This window comes from Rhagoletis pomonella, unplaced genomic scaffold, assembly GCF_013731165.1.
Source record: "Rhagoletis pomonella isolate Grant_MI unplaced genomic scaffold, Rhpom_1.0 Rhpom_scaffold_00013, whole genome shotgun sequence".
Taxonomy (NCBI): domain Eukaryota; kingdom Metazoa; phylum Arthropoda; class Insecta; order Diptera; family Tephritidae; genus Rhagoletis; species Rhagoletis pomonella.
Genome location: NW_023458567.1, coordinates 7,352,934 through 7,377,920, shown reverse-complemented (window position 1 = coordinate 7,377,920; position 24,987 = coordinate 7,352,934). Strand labels below are relative to the sequence as shown.

The window sequence follows — 24,987 nt, the reverse complement described above, 5'->3', positions numbered from 1 at the left end:
GCAAAGATAATTGTTTTTTATACATTTCATGTAGGTATGTACTATACTATACATACATATGTACATTTGTCATGATGTACATTGAATGAGTATATGTATTCGTATATTGCATTTATGTAATTCGCTTAAACGCATCGACGGTGGCTAGCTATTTTTCGGCTGACTTTTAAAGTGATAAAACCGAAAAATATTTTGTTCTTATTAAAATAAATACCAGATACGAAATTCTACTTTGTGTGGATTACAGATGTACTAGGTGTTTGTGTTTCGTTTAAATTTTATCTCCGAGTCACTACGCTTCTTCCGCGTTGTTTCATTCGTATGTCACGCAAAGCTTTTATTTTCGGACGGCTTATGAAAAACCTTTCGAAGCTATAATCCTCCATTAAGTGAACGACCTTATTCTGAACATGGTATGGAGTTTCACATTTGCGTACGTTTGCTAAGTATAAAAACACCGATTAATTAGTGGTCAAAATATATTTTTTGAATCCTTCAAAATAGGGCCCTCCCATTACGCGCATTCCAGATATTTCAATGTTTTTCATAGATATACTCTGGATTCATTTTTAATTCTCTCTATGAATTTTGTTTTATGCACTTAGCCTATGGTACAATCATTTCAGGTATTGTTTCCCAGATATTTTCAAACATATTGGGCGTCATGCATGAAAAGGGAGCTTAAGCTCCGACTTGATTTTCAGTACAAATTCTTGAGCTGGAGCTCACTTCATAAGTGCAAAAACTGAGTCCCAGCTTATGCTCACTTTTTATGCATGAGGCCTCATACATACATATGTATATACAGTGACGAGCAAAAGTATTACCACAGAGAATTTTTCGCAATGTACATGTGAACAGTTTTTTATTCGAATTTCTTTTCGCAAATTTTGTATAAAAATATAATTCTTACTACAACAAATCCATTTGTAATCCATTTTGGAATAAACCATGATACAAAAAAGAAGGTAGTTTCCAAGGTGTATTAAACAAGGTGGTGTTGGGGCGACAGCTGAGTTTTTCGCCGTGGAGGCCATTACGTCAAAATGATGTGTTTGTTGTAACTCATACCAATGACAGTATGGACATCAGCGTATAATTTGTTAGTGTAATTTTTTACTTATATACGGCCAACACCACCTTGTTAAATACGCCTTGGTAGTTTCATTGTCACTTCTCGGGCGCCATATTAGCTACCTGACAATTAAGCAGATTGTGACATTTCGTGCTGCCATACTAAGCCTCAATAATCATTTATTTATTGTAAAAAAAAAAAATATTTACAAAATTAAAAGGAAATTTGCCTTCGATCTGAGCAATAACGAAAATTGAAATTCATACATCACCATATTTGAAGAGCAACCAACCAACTTTTTCTTTGAAATATGTTGTCGATCGCAAAAATTAGCTATTATTAAATAATTTTATTCTAAAGCCAGTCACCGAAAAGGATTTGGATGTGCTTTTCAAGGCTTTAATTTCGGTGCTTCATGCTATGATATATACTATTGTTATGGACGATAGGAGGTACTGCCGGTTGAACTGGCACCCAGAGTTTGGAAGTAAGTAGTTAGAGGGATGTCCAATGCCTTAAGTGCAGTTTACCTGTCACTGAAAATACCTTAGCCTGGAAGACCGAAGCATACTTCCCCAGAGAAAAGCCCAGAGACAGTCAGTTTTGGAGCCATCATTGAAGATTCAATTATGGGTGATTCCGGGCTCAGTGCTGGTATTAAACCAGCATTCAGCCTCAGGGAACTAAACATTATAGAATCTCTTCAACAAAGGTAAAGGTGGCGTACTATCTTGTGGCATTGAAAAGACACAAGTGCTCAAATTTCTGCCGCTAGCAATTTCGGCCTTGCCCCACTCAGTGTTATACCAGCATCCGTTTCTTTTTAGTCTGCAGGTGGCCTTTAAAGCTTTCCCACGTATGAAGATACAAAGTGACGGTAAGTGCAGCAGTGCATCAAAAGCAGCGCCACGTGTTGTTAGGGATGCAAACGATGCATCGATGTTTTTGAAACATCGATAATATCGATTCAATTTTCGATGTTTGCCATCGATGTTTACAATTTACTAACATCGCGAAATTGACGATACATAGATGGAAGTTTTACCGATGTTTTAAACATCGACTTTAAGGAGACTCCCTTCTTCTTTCGGTGTGTTTGACTGACCTTAAATTTATTATTCATTCAGATTTTTTTTGTTATTTATGGCCTTATAACAATTATATTCAGCCGTTTTTTTATGAAAAATGTTATTGAAAATCAACAAAATTTACAAACGGTAGAAGTTATAGCTGCTATTTCGGAGATCACCACTTCTCCTCAGTGACCGCGGTTGTGATTAGTAGATGTGGTGATCTCCCAAACAGCAGCTATAACTTCTTACCTTTGTAAATTATTGTTGCTTTTCCACAACATTTTTCATTCTGAATGCTAATAACCTAGCCGTTAAAACAGAACCAAACACCCTTTAGAATTTCAACAAGATCAGGCCTAGGATCTTTAGGCCCGAACGAACTTACGATGGTATGCATTTTGATTCTAATAATAGAAAGGGTATAGAAAGGATAATTAAAGTATTCAATATTGCTTTAAATTTAACTAGAAATTAACAAATTGTAAAACATCGGAAACCATCGATATATCGATGTATCTCTGGCGATGTATTTTAGCCTCGATGTTCTCTTCTCCGATGCATCGAAACATCGATGTATCGATGTTACTGCTCAAAATTTGCATCCCTACGTGTTGTACAGAAAGCTTCCGTACAGCACACGGCAGTAGTTCTTTGAAGTTTAGCAAGCAGACTTCCCACGCTCTTGATTGAGAATCTGGTCCACCATACCACTGACGCATAACTAATTATGGGTCTGAGCATAGAGGTATAAATCCAGAGGATACCCTATGGTGACTCACCCCACGTTTTGCCAAAGACCTGCTTACATTGCGAAAATGCTGCCAATTCTTTAGAGGTTTTGTGTTCCACGTTAGATTTACACGACAGTTTTGTATCTTGAATTACTTCGAGATACTTCACTTCGGGAAAATTCTGAATTGTGACTCCTTTAATGTGAGGCAATGAGACCATACAACCTTCTCCGAAGCATGTTCCGGACTATGCTTTTATGACGAAATATCTATCAATACATCTTCTTTGGACTATTAAAAAAAAAAGAGTTTTGTTATGTAAATTTATTCATTTTGTTTAAAATGAAATACGTTCAAATTTGATTATCGAACACATCAACTTGCTATTTTTTGTATGTAAATTTTACTCTTTCATTAAATCCCAAATATTTAAAAGAAAATCTCCCCTCAAAAAAATTCAATGTGGCAAAGCTTTGCTTAATGTTTGCATCTGGAGAAATGTCAGAAATCTGCTTTATAATCAAAAAATAGTAGTAATGAAACTACCTTCTTTTTTGTATCATGGAATAAACTGTGAACACCCAAATTGATTACATGGCTAGAATTTTCCCCAATAATTCTCAAATAGAATATAGACTTTAGTAGTTCATGATTCGAAAGTTTTGTGCGACTCATTGCCCATAAAATATCGGTTATAGTAATCATAATATATCGATATTTGTATGTTTATAAAAATTTCATCGATACACTAACGACTATAACAAAATTTGGCTGATAAAAAAGAATGAACGGCAAATAGAAAAGGAACTATTTCGCTGATATTCACTTGAAAAAAAAGCAGCTGAAGACTAGCTAGCTACCCACCTTAATGTTGGTTATCCAGTATAGAATCGTTTTTTTGTAACACGTGTTCATGATTCCCAGTAACTACATAAGTAACCTCATGTGCTTTATGTTTGTTTTTATGTTTTATTTTTAAATTTCTTTTTTTTTTAATATTTTTTTTTTTATTGAAGAGAGAATCTCTAAAGTAATTACTTGAACTTTTTTTCATATAAATTAGAAAAAATCTAATTAATTTTTTTTTAATTCATTTTCCTCCTACATACATAACTCCACGTCCTCCCTCCTCCCAATTCGCTTTCAATGTATGTAAATAATACGTTACAACTAACGCACACAAAGTTACACATTTTAAGCTGCGTAAATAAATAAAAATAAAAAATATATATATCAAAAACTATAATAAAATTAAGTAAAAAAACAATCAAAACTATTTTTGTAATGCAAACTTTCGTATATTTCTCTGTTTTATCGAATTTTTCTCCATAGCAGGAAGGACAAGAGGTTTGTTTCACTTACTTCATAAACTTTTCGTATTTGTTTGGCATTTTATTAGTACTTTGCAACATTAAAAAAATGTATGGGAGTAAGGGGTTTTAACAAAAAAAAGAAACGGGAAAACGCATACATTTGTAAAAAAAAAATTATTTTATCTTTCATTAATTTGGTGAATTAGCGGCTTATTTTTGAGATGGGATTTCATGAATTTTTTGGAGGTTATGATTCATTAATTTTATTTTACGTTTTATATTTTATTATTATAAATTTATTTTATTTTTATTTTAAACGGCAAAAGCAGTCGGAATATTATTTTTGCTTCTTTAAATTGGTGACCCTAGTGTTTTTTTTATTTTTTGTGGAATTTACTAATTAAATTTTTCTATATATTTAATTTTTTTAAGTTGGTTTCATTTCACGTGTTTTATAAAATTTATTTATTTTATTTAAGTGTTAAAATTTTCTAACGTTTGAAAATTTATTTTTATTAAATAAATTTTTTATTTAAATAAGATTTAATTTTTGAATTTGATTTAATTTTTAAGATGTAATTTAATTCAGTTGTTTTTTTTTAAATACAATTTGTTTAAATTTTATTAATTTTTATTAAATTTTATTTGATTAAAAATTTGATTGTTTTATTCTTTAGTTTTTTTCTTTTAAATGTGCTCAATTATAATAATTTTTACTTATTATTTTATGTTCGGCCTTTAAGAAACTAGCTTAATTTAATACATATGTATGTCTATCATTAAAAAAAAATGATCTCCACGTTCACTTTTAATTCGTCTTTTTTTCTTATTTTTCTAAATCTATTTTTATACAAACGTTAAAAACAATTAAAAATAAATATGTTTACAACAGAAAACGAAAAACGTATGTTTGCAAAATCAATTAAATAAAATTTTGTTAATAATTTTTTTAAAACCCGTTAATTATTTGTTTATTTTGTTTGTTCGTTATGAGTATGTGTGGCGAGAATGCATTAAAAAAAGCAATTTCCTAACCGTTTATTTGAATTGTTTTATATGCTTATTTTTACCTATTTTTAGGTTAATATTGAACTATAATTATGTATTTGCTAATTTGTCTTTAATTAATAATGTGTTTCCTGTTATCAGTTCATGTTGTTGTAAGAACACGCAACACAAAATTGAGGGGATTATCCAACATATTGTTAATTAGAAAAACTTCAACATAAATCAATTAAAGGATAAGAAATATTATTTTTGTTTTGCTAAAATCAATTTTTACTTTAAATCTCATTTTTTTGTAACTAAATCACAAGTTTTACTGTCAAACAATCTGTTGCATCATCTCACGTGCCCAAACTTGGAAAACATAAATATTTTCGAACAGTGAATTAGCACCAATTCAGTATTAATTCTGCATTGTTATAATCTAAAAAAATATATATTTACCTCTTTGAAAATATTTGTGTGTGTGTCCGATTTTTGTTTTGCAGTTCTTTGCGTTTATTCTGTTCTCTATTTCAATAATTATACATCTCGGTTATTGTTATTTGTTCCTTTTAATTTTTGTTTATTCGAAACTCAATAAACTCTCAGTGTTTACAAAATTTGTAGAGAAAAGGTCTATACTCTTTTAGCTTCTTAATAGTTTTTGTTCCATTCATGTCATTCATTCTCTACCCGAAACACATCTGATAAACAACAAACAACCTCTTTGTCACGATTACGTACATCACAACAAACAGAATCATAAAAAATAACTTTATAATGTCAGTATTAATAATGCATTCATACATACATACATATGGATTTGTTGTTATATAAATTTTCGTACCATAGGGAGTATACATCAAAGCAAATCTGAGCGAGAATAAGATTGCATATTATTTTTAAAATATATTTGTAGCTGCTCTTGGTTTTTTTTTATCTAAATGAGTATTTAAACAAATAAATACCGTGAACTTGCATATAAGATTCAAAAATGCCTGCAATCAAATTTTAAACAACAAACCTATCTTTAAACGGACATTGCGTGGGGCTCTAAGTCCAACTAAAGACTTTATATGCAACTAATCACCTTCTCAGACAAGCAAATAGGGACGGAAGGCATTGCCATATCTTGGGTTGCAAAGGATTATTGTTGTTGTAACAGCATACAAATTCCCCAAAGAGTTTTTGGGGAGTGATGATGGACTGGCAGTCCTTGGCCAGATATATGAATCTGTGTCGACCGTCGTAACAAAATAATTTTATTAGGCATCCGGATACTCGGTTTATCCGGATGAAGTTCCCAGCCCTAGCCTGCTGTAAGATGAGCTTAACGCAACTCTTAGCAGAAGCCGTTTTAAGGATTTACTTAGCTTTCAAATCAGTAACTATGTTGATGCCATAGCATGATCTCAAGACTCACCTCGTCGACGATTTTATTACCTTCCCTCATTCCTTCCGTTAGATAAAAAAAAAAACTGAGCGAAATCCTTTCTACTTAACGAATAAGCGAATAAATTCGTATCTGTTAGGCCCTCAGTATGCATTATTTTCCAAATTTCATTGGGAGCAATATCTGTTTAATTAAATTTTTCGGTTAAAGCTACATAGAGAAGAGGTATAGTTTTCATAACCAAAAACAACTTTTCTTAAAAATAATTTAAAGAAGTACGACTCCTGTAAATACAATAACCAATACTTATACAATATAAATACTAACTCACTTATGCATAAATATTAACGTTTCGTCCATTAAGTATCGAAAAAATTCGTATTCATTGAATATAATTTTCTTTGGCAGCTGATAAAGCAAACATTCTCAATGTGAGCGTCGTGTCGAGTTCAATTCGTATTTCGAGTGTCGATTTGTATCAAAACGGGAAAACTTGGCAGCACTGGACAACTTTTGTCATCTACTTATTTCAGCACGACAGTAGGCAGGGCCAATGTTGAGTCGTACAATTTAGTCTAATTTACGACTTACGCAATGAGGCTGAAAGTTTAATTTCAAGTTTGTAAAGGTGCTTTTTTTGTAGCCCAAAATGCAGCAAATACTTATTGGACGAACTTTCGTTTGCTTTATTGTGTCTTTGGTTAAGTTTTGGTGCCAGTATGACTAAAATTAGAGGCATTTGGATTATATGTACTTGCCTATTTTTGAATTTTTTTTATTTTACGCTTCAAAGTAATCAAATAGGTGTACTCACTATCACACTCCAATTTATTTAAAGTGTACTATTATTAATTGTTTAATTACTTTGAAAATTACTTTTTTTCGAAATTTTATACACGATTTATGCATTCAGTATATAGCGCAAATTCAGTTTAAACCAAATTAACATGAAGTTTGCTACTTTCAAAATTTTATTTTATTTTAGAAGATCGTAAAAATCGGCTTTAAGTTTTTAATTCTAAATATGGAAAAAACATTTTTTTTTTAATAATTCATTTTTTCACAAGATTTTCCGAGATTTTATTCGACCAATTTTTTTTTGGAAGCGCTTGATATCTATTACTTGCAAACACATTTAAATGCTATTTTCTGTTTATCTATTTTTATGGTTACTTTTTTCCAACTACTCTACTAACACCTTGAATGAGAAACTGTGTAATGGAAATTTATTGTGATGGGATTACTTACGCTATGATTATTATATTTATTATTTGTTATTGATTTGTGAGAAAAAAAGAAAAGTTGTACATTATCCATTTTTATTCTTTTTTCTTTCCCTTTCCCTATACAAATTTTTATATTAAAAATAAAAAACTGAAATTTCAAAAAAAAAAATGCGAAATGTGTATGCGTGTGTGTAATGCTTCTGCTGCGCTGCTGCTGTTGCACATGCGCACTTTCCTCACTTCACACATCTACACTTGTTTACATACACTACGTTTTATACAAACTCCGTTCACCACCATATTTCGCCATTACTGTCACCGTTCCCGCCACCAACACCATCACTACCACAACAATTTTTATTATTCACCCGCTTTGGTTACGACGCTGCAACACTCTTTGCAACTGTAGTCCGCCAACGAAGAGAGCGCATCGGATCCACAGCTGGAGCGTCAGGTGGAAACCATTCGCAATTTGGTAGATTCGTACATGAAGATCGTCACAAAGACCACACGTGATATGGTACCGAAAGCTATTATGATGTTAATCATTAACAATACAAAAGATTTCATCAATGGCGAGCTGTTGGCGCACTTGTATGCCACTGGAGATCAGGTGAGCGTTTTATTGGTTGTGGAATTAAGAGTTCAGATGCTTACATTATGACTGCTTTTCAATATTCACAGGCACAAATGATGGAAGAATCAGCGGAATCGGCCACAAAACGTGAAGAGATGCTGCGCATGTATCATGCCTGCAAGGAAGCGCTACGAATTATCGGTAAGATAGGTTGCAGAAAAAAAAATTGCAAGATTATTGGAGGAAAAGTGTAACAAAATTGCGCCAAAAATGGTCTTTACAACCACTTTGTCAAAATACCTCGACTCAAGCGCCACCTATTGGGTGAATTTCATTGTCAAAGTTCGTCATTGAAAAACATTTTTTTCAAAACATAAGCAAATGAGATCAAAGCTACGATTTTTAGTGTATGTGTTGGTAAAAGTATGATTTGGGTGCGGTGCATGATTTCTCAAGACAATCATTTGATAGCAGATGACGGCTGCAATATTTAAGTCATCAAAATATTCCCTCACCAACTAATCCAAAAAATATCACAAAGTAGTTTCCTACGGTTTTTTGACTTCATACAAAATTTCCAAACAACGGTTAAGGTGTTCTAGTGACCAATTGATTGATGATTAATTTAATAATTTGGACAATATTTCTTTTTGTATCAATATCAGGTGAAAAACCAAATTTTCAATATCGTACGATTCGATATTCGTTGTTCTGGTAATCGTACGAAATGATTTTTATTCATTTTTTGTTATTATCGGATCTAATACGTTTCGCAGTGTCGTAACAAGCGAGTGTGAAAGATTATATTCGAGTGAATAGCATCTGTCGGATATCTTTTCGAACTATATATTTACTATGTTTTCGCCGAATTTATCTGATAAAAAATATTCGAAATATTTCCAGGTGATGTATCCATGGCCACAGTGTCGTCACCGCTACCACCACCTGTTAAAAATGATTGGTTGCCCAGCGGCTTGGATAATCCACGTCTCTCGCCACCCAGTCCTGGTGGTCCACGCAAACCTGCACCCACATCACAGGTAAAGTAAAAATAGTAAAAATAAAAAATAAAAAGTAATAAACAAAAAAATTAAAAAGATCGATAAAAATAAAAGGATTTGGGAAATAAACACTAAATTAAACAATAATTATATTAAAAAGTTTGGATATTAAAAAATAAAAAAATAACAAAATAAAATGAAACAACAAAATACAAAATTAAACAATTACAAAATATAAAATTTAAACCATTACAAAATATAAAATTTTAACATTACAAAATAAAAAAAATTGAATCAATTACCAAATAAACAATTAGAAATAAAAAAATTATGCGGTAAAATAAAAACGCTTAAAAAAATATAAAATTAAAAAAAATAATAATAAATTAAGAAAAGTAAATACATGCATAAATTAAAACATTAAGAAGAATTTAATTAAAAACAAAATTAATAAAAATAGTAAGTTCAGAAAAATTAAAAATTACGTATATACATGAATACAAGTAATTTTTAAGCAAAAAACAAAACCGATTTCTCCTCCTTTTATGGAAGTCGGTTAAAAAGGCCATGTGAGCAGAAGTAGCCTAACGCACATTTTTTTTTTTACTTAAAATATTTTAAAATGAGATCAATTTTAAAATAAAAGTAGCCTTTTCCTTAATTTTATTATATGTACATGTAGCTTTGTACTTTAAAACTAAAGAATAAAAAACTTAATTTAAAATGTAAAACTATTTGAGTAGTTGAGTACAAAAAAGCCGGTTAGGGCACTTTGCCTTACGGCCTTATATAAAAAATGAAAGATTAACAAATAAAAAAATTTAATAAATAAATAACACAATAATAATAAAGAAATTGACAAAAGAAAGTAGTATTCTTTTTTTTTGTAAATAAAAAAAAATATCAAATCGATTCATCATTTTCTTTTAGCTAAAGCTGATTAAAACTCCTATATGTATTTGTCATTTTTAAATTTCTCCTTAATTTTACTTTGCAGGGCTCTTTGGGCGGCGCCGGTGGACGCGGCCCGCCACCACCACCTGCATCAGGGCGTCCAGCGCCAGCGATTCCCAATCGCCCAGGCGGCGGTGCTCCACCATTGCCAGGCGGCCGTCCTGGCGGCGCTTTGCCACCACCACTATTACCTTCGTAAGTACACAATTTTTATTTTTTCTCTATTCGAAGTAGTTTCTACTTGCGTTTTTGAACTTTGCTTGATTTTGTTTGATTATTATTTGTAATAGTTATTATTTGTAATAGTTATTATTTTATGCACTGTCGAACGGAAGTGAGAATCATTAGTTAAACTGAATATGGTTTAAAGAAACATTGGTAATTTTCTCTAAAACTACACGAAGTACTTATAAAAAACTTAATTTATCGACGATTGGGACCTCTTTTTCGCTTTAAAAAACACACGCTGATCTAATACTAATAGGAGGTAACAACTATGTATATTGGTTACTTACATACAAACGAGGAATCGGGTTTTGCACTTAAGCTTAATTGAAAAGAAATCGTACTATGCATACCACTTGACAAAATTTAGGAGTAATTTTCTTGGGTTTAGCGCGGCTTTACTTTTGATACATTTACCTTTTTTATTTTATACATTGACATTTATTTAAAAAAAAAAAAAATTAAAATTAAATTTTTTTATACAAATTGTTTGTTTTATAATGACTTCAAATACTAATTCTTAATAAATTCGTTATTTATGTTGTTGAAAAGGAAATAAATTCTACAATCTATTAGAAAACTGAAAATACTAGTAAATCGTTTATATAATAATAATGTTTATGTTAACAAAGTGTCAATTTAATTATTTTAATTTAATTTTAATCTTTAGTTTTTATTCTATTTAAATCATTATGTGACTAACTAACAGGTACATACAGTTGTCCACAAAATAAAACGATTGCGATACTTTGACCAGTTTTGACTCTTTTTTTCTTTTATTTATTTAATGTTTATGATTTTTTATAAAATCTAGATTTTTTTCTAAATCTATAACGCCATATAAATCTACATTTCAAACTTTGTACAAAAATTATAAAAATTCGATAAATTTTCTTAACAATCAACAAGTTTTGAAAAAAAGTGTAAACATTTGATATGCCGGATTTTGTGGTAAATTGACAAAAAAATATTAGGATGTCAGTAGCAGGTATCATTTTCAGTCGAAAGATTTTTGTTGGTCTGCTGTTGTTCAAACTAGTTTTGGGTACTTGAATTTTATCTTAAACCAAAAATGTATTAACGTTATGAAAGCAGTTCACTATGCAGTTTAGATTCCATTTTGCATATGACAAAGTTTTGGTTTTATAATTGTAATGTATGTATTTACAATTTATGATTAACTACGTTTTGTCAGGAATACATACATATAAGTCAGTTTGGGTCTTTACGAAGTTATTTTCCACTTCACTTTTATGTTAACGATCATTAAGTAGTCAGCTGTATATAGATTTTTGTAAAATTTTTTTCTTTTTCATCCTAACATCACAAGAAATTTAATAACAAAAGATGTTTTTGTCTCTTTTCTTCTTTTTCCCATTGTTCACTCTATTTTCACAAATTTTGTGTGCCTTAAATTGGCTAACACCGAACAAAAACTTATAAAAAAAAAAATCTTTTCATCTCTGACTTCTCTCTCAACTCATACTAACTTCATACATATTTTCATTCAAATGAACTTGCCATTTCCATTTTTTTCGCAACGCAAACCATTCTTGTGAATAATTGAACTTTTTTCAAATGCAACGCTGCTCCTTCTACTTTCGCCGCGCGAAATGTAACGCTGCTTGCTAACAGACGTCGCTAAATTACTACATAACCTTAAATCGCACCATTAATTCTACAAGTACATATGCTTATGTGTTTACAAAATACCTTAACATTACATACTACAAACTAAATTTAATTAACTAAAAATTTATTTAAGCAATTATCGGCATCTCAATGTGTAAGCATTCAATGAAAAATACGGCAATAAAATAAATACATAAATATATACATGTTTAATGAAAAATATCCTCCTCAAAAAAATATATGTGTGTATATATGTACATACATACATATTCCCATAACAGAGTTGTTTTTTGCTCTATGCAAACGAAAAAAGCTGGTGTTTCCACATCAATTTTTTGCACTAAGCAAAATTGAAAAAAAAACTAAAATTAAAATATACATATACAAGTATATAGTATATAGTATATAAATGCATATACAAATATTTATGAAATTATTGTTAGCGTAAGATTAGCGTGTTACTGCAAAAAATGTATTTCATTTGCATTGAGTTATTTTGTAAAAACGCATAAACAGACCCTCGACGCTTATTGCAAACTAAAAAAATATAAATAAATAAAAAACATAGTAAAATATAAAACAGGAAATAAAATATCAACCCAAAAGCTATAACAAAGAATAGAATGATAATGTTACAAATAGTAGTTAAAAACAAAAAAAAACAACTAGATACTAAAATAATCACTTGAAGATGTTTGCCACTATTTCTAGGCATATTGTTGTTAATGATTGTAATTAAAATATGCAATAAAAGTTACATTTAAAAATACATAAAATGCGATTTTATAACATTTTTTTTTTGTGGAATTATTTACATAATGCCAGATTTCCACTTTCGCAACACATTAAAGAAAAAGTTGTTCATTTAATAATACCCGTGTCATTAAGTTGGTTTCCACTTGGCATTTCTTAAATTGCGCACATTTTGAAATTTAAATGCGTAGTGGGTTATAAAATTGCGCAGTTAGTCGAATTTTCACAAAGCATTGATATATAAAAAAATGCGTGCCATTTACAATACCACATGGAGAGTAATTACGTAAAGACGGATGTTTTGTCATTTAATGTCCAGTTGAAATGCACCATATGTTGTGTTGATATTTTGGTTATAGCCTAGGTTGTCAGCAACATCTCTAACATTTTTTAATAGTTTTTGTTTAGAATTTATTCCCTCAAACTTAATTTAAGAACATCTTCCTAATATTTTCTAATGGCAAATTTTCACTAGACATGGCATGAGCGTAAAAATTTTCAGAATTTATATTTTTATTTATTTAACGCTAAAATCTCTACCAATAGCTTTCATACTCGTTTTTAATTAAATTCGCCCAGCTAAAATGGTCTTAAAGACGTAATTGAATGATTTTATTTTAAAAATTTGATTTGTTAGAATTCTTTTTATTTTTTTTATGCCTAATTTCCACTAGGCATTAAAATGACAAAATGTGTCTGCCATTTAAAAAGCGCCATGCGGAAACAGGCACGTAATATCACGGGCATTTTTTAATGCCCAACATTGTCATTAAAAATGTTGTCATTCAATGCCTAGTGGAAATCGAGTATAATAGCCTGTTTCCACCAAAAGCTTAACTGCAGTTAAGAGCTCAGATAAGTACCAATTATTTTAACATGGGGTGATTGGCAATCTTTATTTCTCAGGTTTTTCTTTCATACTTTCGTTTACTTGTACTTAATATGGACCAATTACTCCGTTCGAGTGATAATATCGTTTTTCCAATTGTTATAAACTGCAGTTAAGGCTTGGTGGAAATGCCCTATAAAACATGTTTCTCCAAAATTTAAAAGCCGATCATTGCGTTTTCACATACACATTCATTTATTTTTCGTGCTTTTTTATGTGTATGTATGTAGTATGTGTGTTTGTATATATTTGTTTCATCAACTTCATAACTAAATATTTGTAATTTGTTTTCATATTTCTTCATCAATTTTCTATTTCTTTTAGTTTTTATGCAAACTTTACTTTTAATCAATCTCAGTGTAAATATTGTGGGCATTCACAACTGCCTGGTTATCTGGTTGGAAATTGTTATTGTCCAGCATATTTAATTGTTGTGAACTGAATAAAAAAAACATAACCAAATAGCTCAATAGCCAGGCAGTTGGGAACACCCACATTGCATTTATTTTTTAGATCTTTTATGAATTTGATGCCATTCCATACGGAAAATAATTTTTGTCTTCTTAAATTTTTCATTTACACCCAGCCATTTTCGTAATCACTTACTTCATTTTTAAATTTTTTTTAATTGTCCCCAATTCTTTAACATTTTTTATTTTTTAAAGTTTCTTATTTTTTTTTAATTTTTTTTTCTTTTTATATATTTTTTTGTTAGTTCAGTTTCTCTGTTAACTTATTTATTTTTTACCTGTTTGTTACATTAACTTTTTATATTCTTTAATTTAATTTTTTATATTTTTCATTAATTATTTTTTTTTAATTTTTGGTTAATTCTTTAATTTTGCATTTTGTTTAATTATTTCGGTAAATTGATTTTTTCAATTTATGCTAATTGGCCAACCTTTTGAATACTTTTTTAATTTTATGCATGTAATATTTTATTTATAATTTTTGAAATTATTTTGGAAAATTTTTTCATTTCAAATAAAAATATTTGGGATATTTAGTGCCATTTTCTCACCTGGTTTTAAAATTTACCTGCCCTTTAAACACATTTTTCGGAACAAAATTTCTGTTTAAAGAGCAGATAAGCAGACTTTTAAAACTTACTTGAGAAAACGGCCCTTAGATTTCTTAGTGTTTTTGGACTATTTTCAATAATTCCTTCAAGGTGTTTTAAATTTTAAAAGTTAAGAATTTCAATATGGACATATAGTTTAATTAGTTTGTTTTATTTCTCCAAACTTCTTTTTTAATTATTAAATTGTGATTTCATATTTTTTTGTTAGTTATTAAAATAAATTTTGCCAGTTTATCTTTAGTGTATACTTACAGTTTTATGTTTTCATAACCACTTTTATGTTTTTTTCATTTCTTATGTTAATATTTTCTTTGACCTGAAACAAGTTCGGGGTATCAAAATTCCACATACAAGGGGTTTCAAACGTCTCGATAAATGTGTATTTCTCCAAGTCAATGCTCGACAAGAAATTACTATATCTTCCCTCAATTCGTTCTTTTGGTGCGTTGAACGTTTGTGTTGCAATAAAATATAACAGCAATAATAAATATAATAAAACATACACACACACAACCACATACGAGTTCCTAGATTTAACAATAAAAGAGAGAAAAGAATAAAATGAATTTAAACATATGTATATTTCGGCAGTGCGGTTTTAAATATTTAAAAAAAAGTGCGCCAAAGTTATTTTCCAAGTAGATTTTCCGTTCGTTCATTCGTTAAGGCACAGTATATTTTACTACAAAGCAACAACAATGCTATCAATACAAATCATGCAACTATTTTTTTCGCCGTCTGGCAACTTTCGTTATTAAAGCCGTGTCACCGGAGCGGTCGGCGGTGCCATTGCACAACAAACTGGAGCGAATCGTTACATACCGGCGAGCATGCAGGGACAGGTGAATCAGGCTGTGGGCCAGGCAGCCGTGAATGAACTTTCCAATGTTTTTGCGACACGTTTCAAGTAAACAAAAGAACTAAAAAAAAAACACTAAAAAAAAATATACAAAAAAGAAAACAATTTCAAAGCAAAATGCGAAGCTTTGTTATTTACTAATTCATATGTATTTACAAAACTAAAAAAAAAACTTTCAGATCTTTTTTGAATGTTATTAAGTCTAGAATATTATTTAAAACACTCGCACATACAAACAAAAACAAAAAAAAAACACTTTATACCAGTATTGGCCGCATTGCGCATTTGTTGTGTATGTGTTTTTGTTTTCTTCGTTTTTTCGAATTTATAATTACATTACTTATTTAGTTATGCATATTTATTACTTTAATATAACTATAATTATTTTGTATGTGTTTTTCGCACTAAATTTAATGCATATGTTTTATTTTTTTTTATTTTTACTAAACTTTGAGTTGCAAAGCTTGCAAATTTTATTACAATTCTTTTGCCGTTGCTTTACTTTGATTTATTATATAACTTCTTAAAACTTCATATGTTTTTCATTCTATTAATCCATTGAACTCGAATTCATCCACAACATCATTAGTGAACTTATTTTAAATCATTGCTTGCTATTTATTTAATTAAAAAATTTGTAACGAAAAACTGCTATTCAAAATATTTCTCTTTGATGCAAAAAACACCGTGAAATTATAGGCTGAAATTAGGAATAGTGCACAAATTTCGCCATTAGGGGTTTGTGGAAATCAAATATTGGGAAATTTCTTTTTCAAATTTAAAAAAGTTCACGAAATATCGGTGCAATCGATTACTACTTCAATATTAGTTAATTTCGGTGCATAACTGTGCTTTGGTTCAAAACTTTCCGAATTTATAGCTTTAAAATGTTTTTTTTTTAGTTATTCTGTAAATAGTTTCCTCAGTTTTTACAAAAAATAATTTACATATATATTTCCGCTGGACATTACACTGTCCATAAACATATGTATTTACATACCTACATCCCTATTTGCAATGAATATACATACATACAAAAAATAATTAAGTATATTATACACACCAACAATTATTTAGGGAATTAAAGAAACATGCGTTAAGTAAACATATACAAATATAAAACTAAATACATACACAAAAATAATACAATTAAATTTATTATATATCTAAATCTAAGTACATAATTATCTAATTGAATTAAAAATTCGTTGTTGCTAATTGTGTGTTAATGTAGAAAAAATATAACTATAAAATATACAAACATACAAATATTCGATTATTCACTGCTCTCTCAACACATACATGCTTACTACATATATTTATGAGGAAAAAAGCGTTTTAACTTAAATTTATGAATGCAAAAATGCAACCTTGCGTACGCAATTTATGTGCGTGTATGAAATCTCAATGGCGTTAAGCATTTAGTTTAATACTCTCTAGTTTGTGCTGCGTGCATATTTCTAAAAAGTATTTACATACATAAAAAGTTTTGTGCTCCTACATTTCATTTTCGTTTGATTGTTGAGCATTATGAATATAAAAAAAAAGAAAGAAAACAACCATAATTAAACTTGTATTGTATGTATGTATTACGAGTAAATAGTTGCTTATATTAATAATAAAGTTAATTGAAACAGTATGCGAATTTGCCTAATTCTTTAGAAAGTGCGGCTCAAAAATTAGGAACCAGCGGAGGAAGGTGTAAATAATCATCTTGAATGCATTTGGGAGTTGATTAAAAAATCAACTTACCCATCTTGAGTTAAATCGTTTCGAAAGCGAAACATTACAACGTACATTTGTTCGCTATAGTGCTTATGCCGGATTTCGAGCATTGAAATGAAAAAATTTAATCGACCTTAACGTGAATTCCATTTGAACCAATATTTTTTCCCAAAAATTATAAAGTAAAACACAAACATTTTTTTCCAATTTGGTTTTGTTTTGCCTTTTTAATTAAGGTAGTGATTTATTCATATGGAATTAACGATAAGGCTGAATGAGAATATTGGTTATTAAGGTAGTACCCGGGGTAAAACGCTAAACGCACGGTTTTAATGTCCAAATTGCAGAAATTTTGGATTTTTTTTGTTTTTATAACGAAAATAATTACTTAAACACAAAGTATACTTAAGTTTGTATAGTAATCTCATTAGGTGCATTATTCATTAATCTTCGCAGAAAAGTGAAGTTAACGGTCTGCCTAAATTTTATATGACCATTGAAGTCGGTTATATTTTTTGTTTAAAAGTTACTCACCACTGCACTTTCTTCCCTCATTTATCAATTGAAATAATCTCATGGCCTTGTATATAATTTAGATGCAATTAAGCAAAAAAATTGGTTCAGTTGAAAGATTTTGGGATGCAAGATTTCTAATTCATATTTGATTTTTTTTTTTTAATTTATTTTACATGAAGAATTTTCGATTATAGCTCAATTTAGCTGTCTGTGGGACATACCTTAAGCAAAAAAAGTAAAAATCCACAAAATCCAACTTAGGCGGCATGAAATCGACCAACTCAAATTTTTTCGGGTCTGTTCTGATATTTCCTTTAAGCCTTATTTCGTGAATTTAATTAAAAAATTATGCCAAAATTAAAAAAATTAGTTAAAATAAAATAAATGGACAACGCAATGTACTAAACAATGCAACAACAAATATAATTTTATTATGGAAGCCCAACATGCTAGGGTAAATGAAGCACTTTTGGTCAAAATTTATCCAGCTAGGAAGTTCACAAGATGTCGTATTTTCACAAAGTTTTAACGCTTTTAATGGCTAAAGATATTTGTAAGAGAGTTCCAACCAGAAAACATTTTTAATGATGTTACTACATTATTGCTGTTATGACAGCTTGTGAAGCCCGCAGGTATTTTCGCTAGTTTGAAGTTAAATATGTAGCAAAAAAAAACGAATAATTGGAGTCAGCTATCTAAACCATTACATATGATAAATGATATGATAAAATAGCAATGAAACGAATAATTATGGCGTCAGCTTAGAATAAAGATTAAAAAAAGTAATTGAAATAGTAAAAAAAAAATATTAAAGTGGAAAATGATAAAACAATAATGCCGAGTTTCCACTAGGCATTGAAATGGCTAAACATAAGTGAGTCTTAGTAACTGTTATTTTCAACTAAAATACGTGTACTATTTAATGTCCAACCTTGTCATTTTTTATCGTTTTAAGGCCGACTGAAAATTCGGCTTAAATAAATTGAATAAACAAAAAAATATAATTAAAGCAAAAAAAAAAAAAGAAAAATTGTCAAGAATTTTGAAAAGTAAAGCTAATTAAGCGTTCATACTTATACTAAACTTTTATGCAGTTTCATTGAGGTTTTAGTGCTTTATTATTTTTTTTTTTTGTGTAGAAAAATTTAATTTTCCCATATCTTACAATGTACTAAAAATCAGCGCAATTATAAGTAATAGGTACAGGTACATTTTACTATAAACAAAAAAAAACATACATCGGTGTCCATAAAAAATACTCACCAATCCAGTCATATTTTAATTATATACACAAATAAAAAAACGCGGGGGGGTTACGAAAAAAGTTAACAACTTTTACATTTTAGAAAGAAATAAAAACGTTAGAAGAAAATGCCGACAGTTTGCCTTAACTGTTTTCGATGTGCTTTTGCACACAACTGTGCAATTATGCCAAGGAAACGAGCGACACCGAAATGCTGGGGGCTGAGAATAAAATCCATAGAAAGCATAAAAATGATGTCATTATAAGAAGGAAATAAAAAAAAAATACAAATGATAATAAAATAGCTAAAGAAAATACTGCAAAATACTCGATTAAAAAAGTTTAAACGAATGCGTACAAAAACTAGTAGTTCTGTTGATAAAGTGCGGTAAATGACAAGAGTTAATTTTTAATTATACATACGTAGATACATACATACATATGCATAATAAATGTGAAAAAATATAGAAATTGCGCTGAAATTTATTTATAAAACTTTGAGAGCAAAGTATATTATTCAACGTATGTAATTTAAAACTTGTTGGAAAAAAGTAGTAAATGGCGCAAATAATATGACAAGCTCCACTTTATTCGCTGCAAGCCATTCAAGGAATTTGCAACCTTAATACACCAAACGCTACTACAAAACATCCAAGTCACACTCTTTAGTTTACAGTTTACAGCTGGCATAACCATCACAGCCAATACAATTCCTATGATACCACATAATGCTCGGTTCACACCTACATAAACATACTTACATTACTCATGTAATTGCCACTAATGGGTCTACAAAACAGAATGTTTGATAACAATCAGAATAGACCTGTTAATTGAAAGTAAAATTTTTGTGGGCTTCTGCTTTGAAGCCAACTTAATTAATAAGTGAAGATAATTTTGTCTAAAACAACGCACTTGCAAATAAATTTGCGCGTGAAACAGTGTTTGTATACACATAAGCGGTAGTACATTACTAAAAATAAAGAAACAGCGGAAAAATAAGCATACAAATGTTATAAATAAAATATATACTTAAATACAAATGATAAATACATTAAATAAAAGCCATTAATTTTTCTTGTTGAAAATACCAAGTTTTGGTAAAATCGATGATCATCATTTTTTTTGGCGATTCTTTAAATCGTGATCTGCTCCACAAATTTTGAATTCTTTTTCCACTGAAAAAAATAAACTTTTTTTTTGGGCACAAAATTAGGTTGAGAACTTTGCCAAAATTTTTTAATAACTTCGACGTCACACAATCAAGTACTTGCTTTCAAGTTTTAATACACTTACACCTTTTACTAACACAGTTGCATTTTTAGGTATACGAATTTCTAAAAGTTCTAGTGCGTTAGATTGTTTAAAGTGAATCTGATTGCATATTAAGCTTTAACGTACAAACTTTAAAAATTTTCACACAAAAATCTGTTAAAACGTAACAGATGTTTCTTTCTAAAACAAAATCTGACTATGCTTGGACCCCCAAAGAGTTTTTTAAAATTGCTTTTAGCACAAAATTATAATGTCGGATTTACCTTTGCCATTAAATGACAAAAGTTGTTATAACAAAGTTTGGCATTCAAAATATTTTTAGAGGTGCGTACTGCCACTCCGTAGGACCTGGGTTCAATCCCTGATCCGAGCAACATCCGGACAAACCTCCGAGTGTATTTCTGACATGAAAAAGCTTCTCATAAAATCCATTTGCCGTTCGGAGGCGGCATAAAACTGCAGGTCCGTCCATTTGTGTTATAACATCAAGGCGCACACCACAAATTGAAGGAGAAGCTGGCCAAATACTTGGCAAAAAGTAAGCGCCAAAAATATTATTTATTATTACTTAAATAAAAATAGTCATTAATTCGTCTCATTGCATTTTAAGTGGCCAAATTGTTTGTCATTTCCTAGTCGAAATCCAGCCTAACTTGTAAGTTGCTCGAATGCATTATAGCAATATGCAATGCGGAAGTGAATATAATGACCATTTTTTATTAATCAAATGGCAAGAGGAATATTTAATGCCCAAACATTTGCATTAAATTTTTTGTCATTTAATACCGAGTGGAAATCTGGTATTAGACCACTAGCAACTTATTAAATATATGTAATATCCTATCTATTTACTCAAAATGTCCTGGATTTATAGGCATTCTTTTTTTCTAAAAATTCTAATTACGCTTTACTTTAAAAAATGTGAGCAAAAATTCCAATCAAATCAAAATTCTTGTATGCTACAATATTCATAACTTCTTTTATCAACATTTTTGTAGATATTGTTTAAATTGAAGCTATTTTCATTTTTTTTTTTTTTTTTTGAATTGAGAATTTCTAGTTATTGATGAGATGAAAAAAAATAAATAAAAAAGTAAACAATTATCAGTTTGCGAGAAGAGTCGCTCAGATATAAATTTGTGCTTCACTCTATTCCTACCTTCGATACTTTCCACTTTCAAAGAAATCAATAGCGATTGAACAGTCTGTGATGCGGTGTAAACTCGCCCTAAGCAAAGTCATTTCACTAGCACGACACATCATTCATAAAAATAGCATCACTACATTTTTGCATTTGAAAATAAAATACCATCTTTCGCTCATATTTAGCATAAGAGGTAAAAGTATAAAAAAAATTTAAAATCCAATTTGCCGCTTGCCTATTTAGTGTCTAGAAAACACATATCCTTTTTTGGTGCTGGTCTCTTTCTCTATTTACCTAACGTTACACGCTTCCACAACAAAACACTGTAAATTGTCCAATTAGCCAAGGTGAGTTTTTGCTTTAACTTATGAACTGTCTATGTAAAATAGTTATAAAATTAATTATTTTACCACTTTTTGCAATTTTATGACTAATAATTCTATATTCTTATGCTCTCTTTACGCTCTCCATTTATTTCTAAATTTTTATTTTTTATTTAATTTTCTTTGTTTTGCTTTTTTCTCTTGATTTGCCTCCTTACAGTCGCCCGGTGCCGAATGCGCCACCCAAGCTGCCAGAACGACCTTCATACTATGGCAACACTACAAATGGACGTCCATTTTGAGGAGGCATACAAAATGGCGGCTGTGCCATGTAGAGGAACTCGTGTCGTACGAGTGGATTCCACCGCTTTTGTTGGTGTTCGTATACAACAATATTAGACTTAAAATATTAATAGAAAAAAATTAAAAAAAAAAAATTATATTTAATCGATAACAATGACAAACACACGCCTGATTAAACTTAGTGTTTAGTTAAAGAAGGGAAACGAAAAATTTAAATGTAACACAAAAAAAGCGACCATTTTTCTTCGAGTATTTTTTTTTTTTGTTGCCCGAATTTTGTGAATGGACCAGAGCGATGGCATAATTTTGTTGTGAAGTTAAATTGTAATGTAAAATGGGCAGTTTTTGTTTAAAAAAAAGACCACAGGTTTCGTTCAATTTCAGATAGTCAAGTCCCAGATTCCAAATTTGTTATGAATTGTTCTCGAGAAGTGCCTAAATTAGTGAGATTTCGCCGTAAAAATTGCTTTAAAAAAATTAAATCTCCACTTAAGTGACTATCCCAAATTTTAACCTTACCTTATTTATAACTGCTGGCTCGACTCAAATATGCATAAATGAAATTTTGGATAAAATGTCAATTAGCTTTCGAACATGGCGTAAAAATTTATTAAAATAAAATCTCTTACAAATATGTAAATAATAACAAAGTTACCTACGTAAAATTAAAAATAAATAGGTATTAAAATGTGTTCGAAAGTTATGTAGATGAATAGATATGTAGCTAAGTTTTGGCAGCTCTCCTCTTACCCGTTTCCCCAGCGAAATTTGTAGTTTCCCAATTCTTTGTAAATATTTAAAAAAACAAAAAAACATACAAAAACTTCGTATAATTGTTAGCAGACCAAAACGTGATGCAAATGGTTTAAGTATTTTTTTTTATTAAAAAAATATATTCAACTCTTATTTTATAAATGCTGCAATTAGTGTAAGCACTTAAAATATAAAAAAATAGTATAAGTATTGTAAACATAACAGTCATGCTAAGTTGTGTATATTTAATAAAACGATAAGTACATAAAATAATGCTTAAATTAAAATAAATTAATAAAACATTTTTAAAAATATAAAATTTTCCGATTTTTATGCTAAAAAGGTCTTAAGTAAGTTGCACTTAACTGAAAAGTTTTGTAAATTGCAAAATTTCAGTTTTCAAAAAATTCATTTTCATCTGAGTCGCTCTGTGTTTTCATCGCATTTAGTGTCGCCCTGTGCCGAATAAAAAACGCCTAAAAGTAGGCATCACTTTGGTCGCCCGCTGACAGCCAGCCGAATTTGTCAGACAGGCCAGAGCACCAGGCGCGCAGCACCGCTCAGCAGCTGCCCGCCACATGTTGCATGTGATGCACAACAATGTTGCTAAAAGCGCAACTCAGCTACAAATGTTTATTTGCGCATAACTAAGGCAAATCTGCACCGATTTTAATGATTTGGGTGTCATATGAAAGGGAAGAGCGCAACGATGATGCTGCTGGAGTTGAATATGCTAATATTCGAATTTTTGAGTTGCTTTTAAGCAAGTAAAGGCGCAAATTAATTAAATTTACGTATATTATCGTGTCTCAAGAGTGTGTGTTATTAGGAAATCATTTGTATACATTTTTTTAAAGTCGATTGAAACTCTGACCATATTTATTACAATTTTTTCAAAGGAATTTTTTTTTAACTATTTTTTCTAATAAATAATATAAATAATAAAAAAAAAAAATGTCTAATTTAAACGGAACTTGATTTTATTTTCTAGGTGCTTTGGTTAGTTTCAATTTATTCCACGCCAGAATTTTATGTTGTCACCATTTATTAATAATTAAAACAACTCCTGTTTTTAGGGTTTTTAGTTTTTTTATTCATCTGTATCTACCATTCAGAGTGTGGATCTCGGGTATACATTTTTTCGCACTACACAACTTACATGCATACATTAATTATTTATGTATGTACAGTATTGGCCAATACAATAGCACCCCCATTTCAAAGTCATATTGTTTGCCACTCATGTTTATTTATTTATTTTTAAGAATTTTCAATTAAAATACAGTTCATTCTCTGACAAAACTCACATAAACTTAAGTTTAAAACTTTTTAAAAGTCCGCAAAAAAGTGCAACAAATTTTCACCCAAATTTCAAACTTTTTTCTCAGAAGCGGTAGAATTTTTTTGAATACAGTTTTATAGCCCATTCGATTTTAGTCTATAATGTGCAAGTTTCAAGTGGCTAAAAATTACCGTTGATTTTTTAGATTTTTTTTCGCCGAGGATGTTGCGGGTTTCTGCCATATAAAAATATATGGAAGCAAATGAGACAAATAAAATTCTAAAAAATCAACGGTAATCTTTAGCGACTTGAAAGTTGCACATTATTGGACTAAAATTGAATGCGCTATAAAACTGTGTACTCTAGAGCTTCTGAGAAAACAGTTTGAAATTTAAGGGAAAGTTTGTTGCGCTTTTTTGCGGTCTTTTAAAAAGTTTAAAACATGGGTTTATATGGGTTTTGTTAGAGAATGAACTGTATTTTAATTGAAAATTCTTAAAAACAAATAACTAAACATAAGTGGCAAACAATATCGCTTTGAAAGAGGGGTGCTATAGATATGTCCAATACTGTATATGAGATTTTGGTTATGTGCTTATTTATCTTAGTCGCATTTTTGTGTTTTCTTTTTTGCTTTGTTTCTTGCTGTAAGAA

At 29.9% G+C, this 24,987-nt stretch overlaps 1 protein-coding gene across 11 annotated transcripts in view; it reads left to right on the top strand.

Annotated features, from left to right (window-relative positions):
- The window catches only part of LOC118748689 (dynamin), a 54,182-nt gene extending 31,079 nt beyond the window's left edge, over window positions 1–23,103 (top strand). For 7 of the 11 annotated variants that reach the window (XM_036483298.1, XM_036483294.1, XM_036483296.1 and 4 more), the window contains 7 exons: window positions 4,212–4,226; window positions 8,208–8,411; window positions 8,483–8,576; window positions 9,279–9,415; window positions 10,374–10,525; window positions 15,671–15,817; window positions 22,216–23,103. In XM_036483298.1, coding sequence (XP_036339191.1) covers window positions 4,212–4,226; window positions 8,208–8,411; window positions 8,483–8,576; window positions 9,279–9,415; window positions 10,374–10,525; window positions 15,671–15,817; window positions 22,216–22,297 — 831 coding nt within the window. In that variant the 3' untranslated portion in view covers window positions 22,298–23,103. Of the gene's footprint in view, window positions 1–4,211; window positions 4,227–8,207; window positions 8,412–8,482; window positions 8,577–9,278; window positions 9,416–10,373; window positions 10,526–12,190; window positions 12,359–15,670; window positions 15,818–22,215 lie in introns of those variants that run through there. The other 4 variants (XM_036483300.1, XM_036483301.1, XM_036483302.1 and 1 more) reach the window with 4 other exon arrangements.
- The last annotated feature ends 1,884 nt before the right edge of the window (window positions 23,104–24,987 follow it).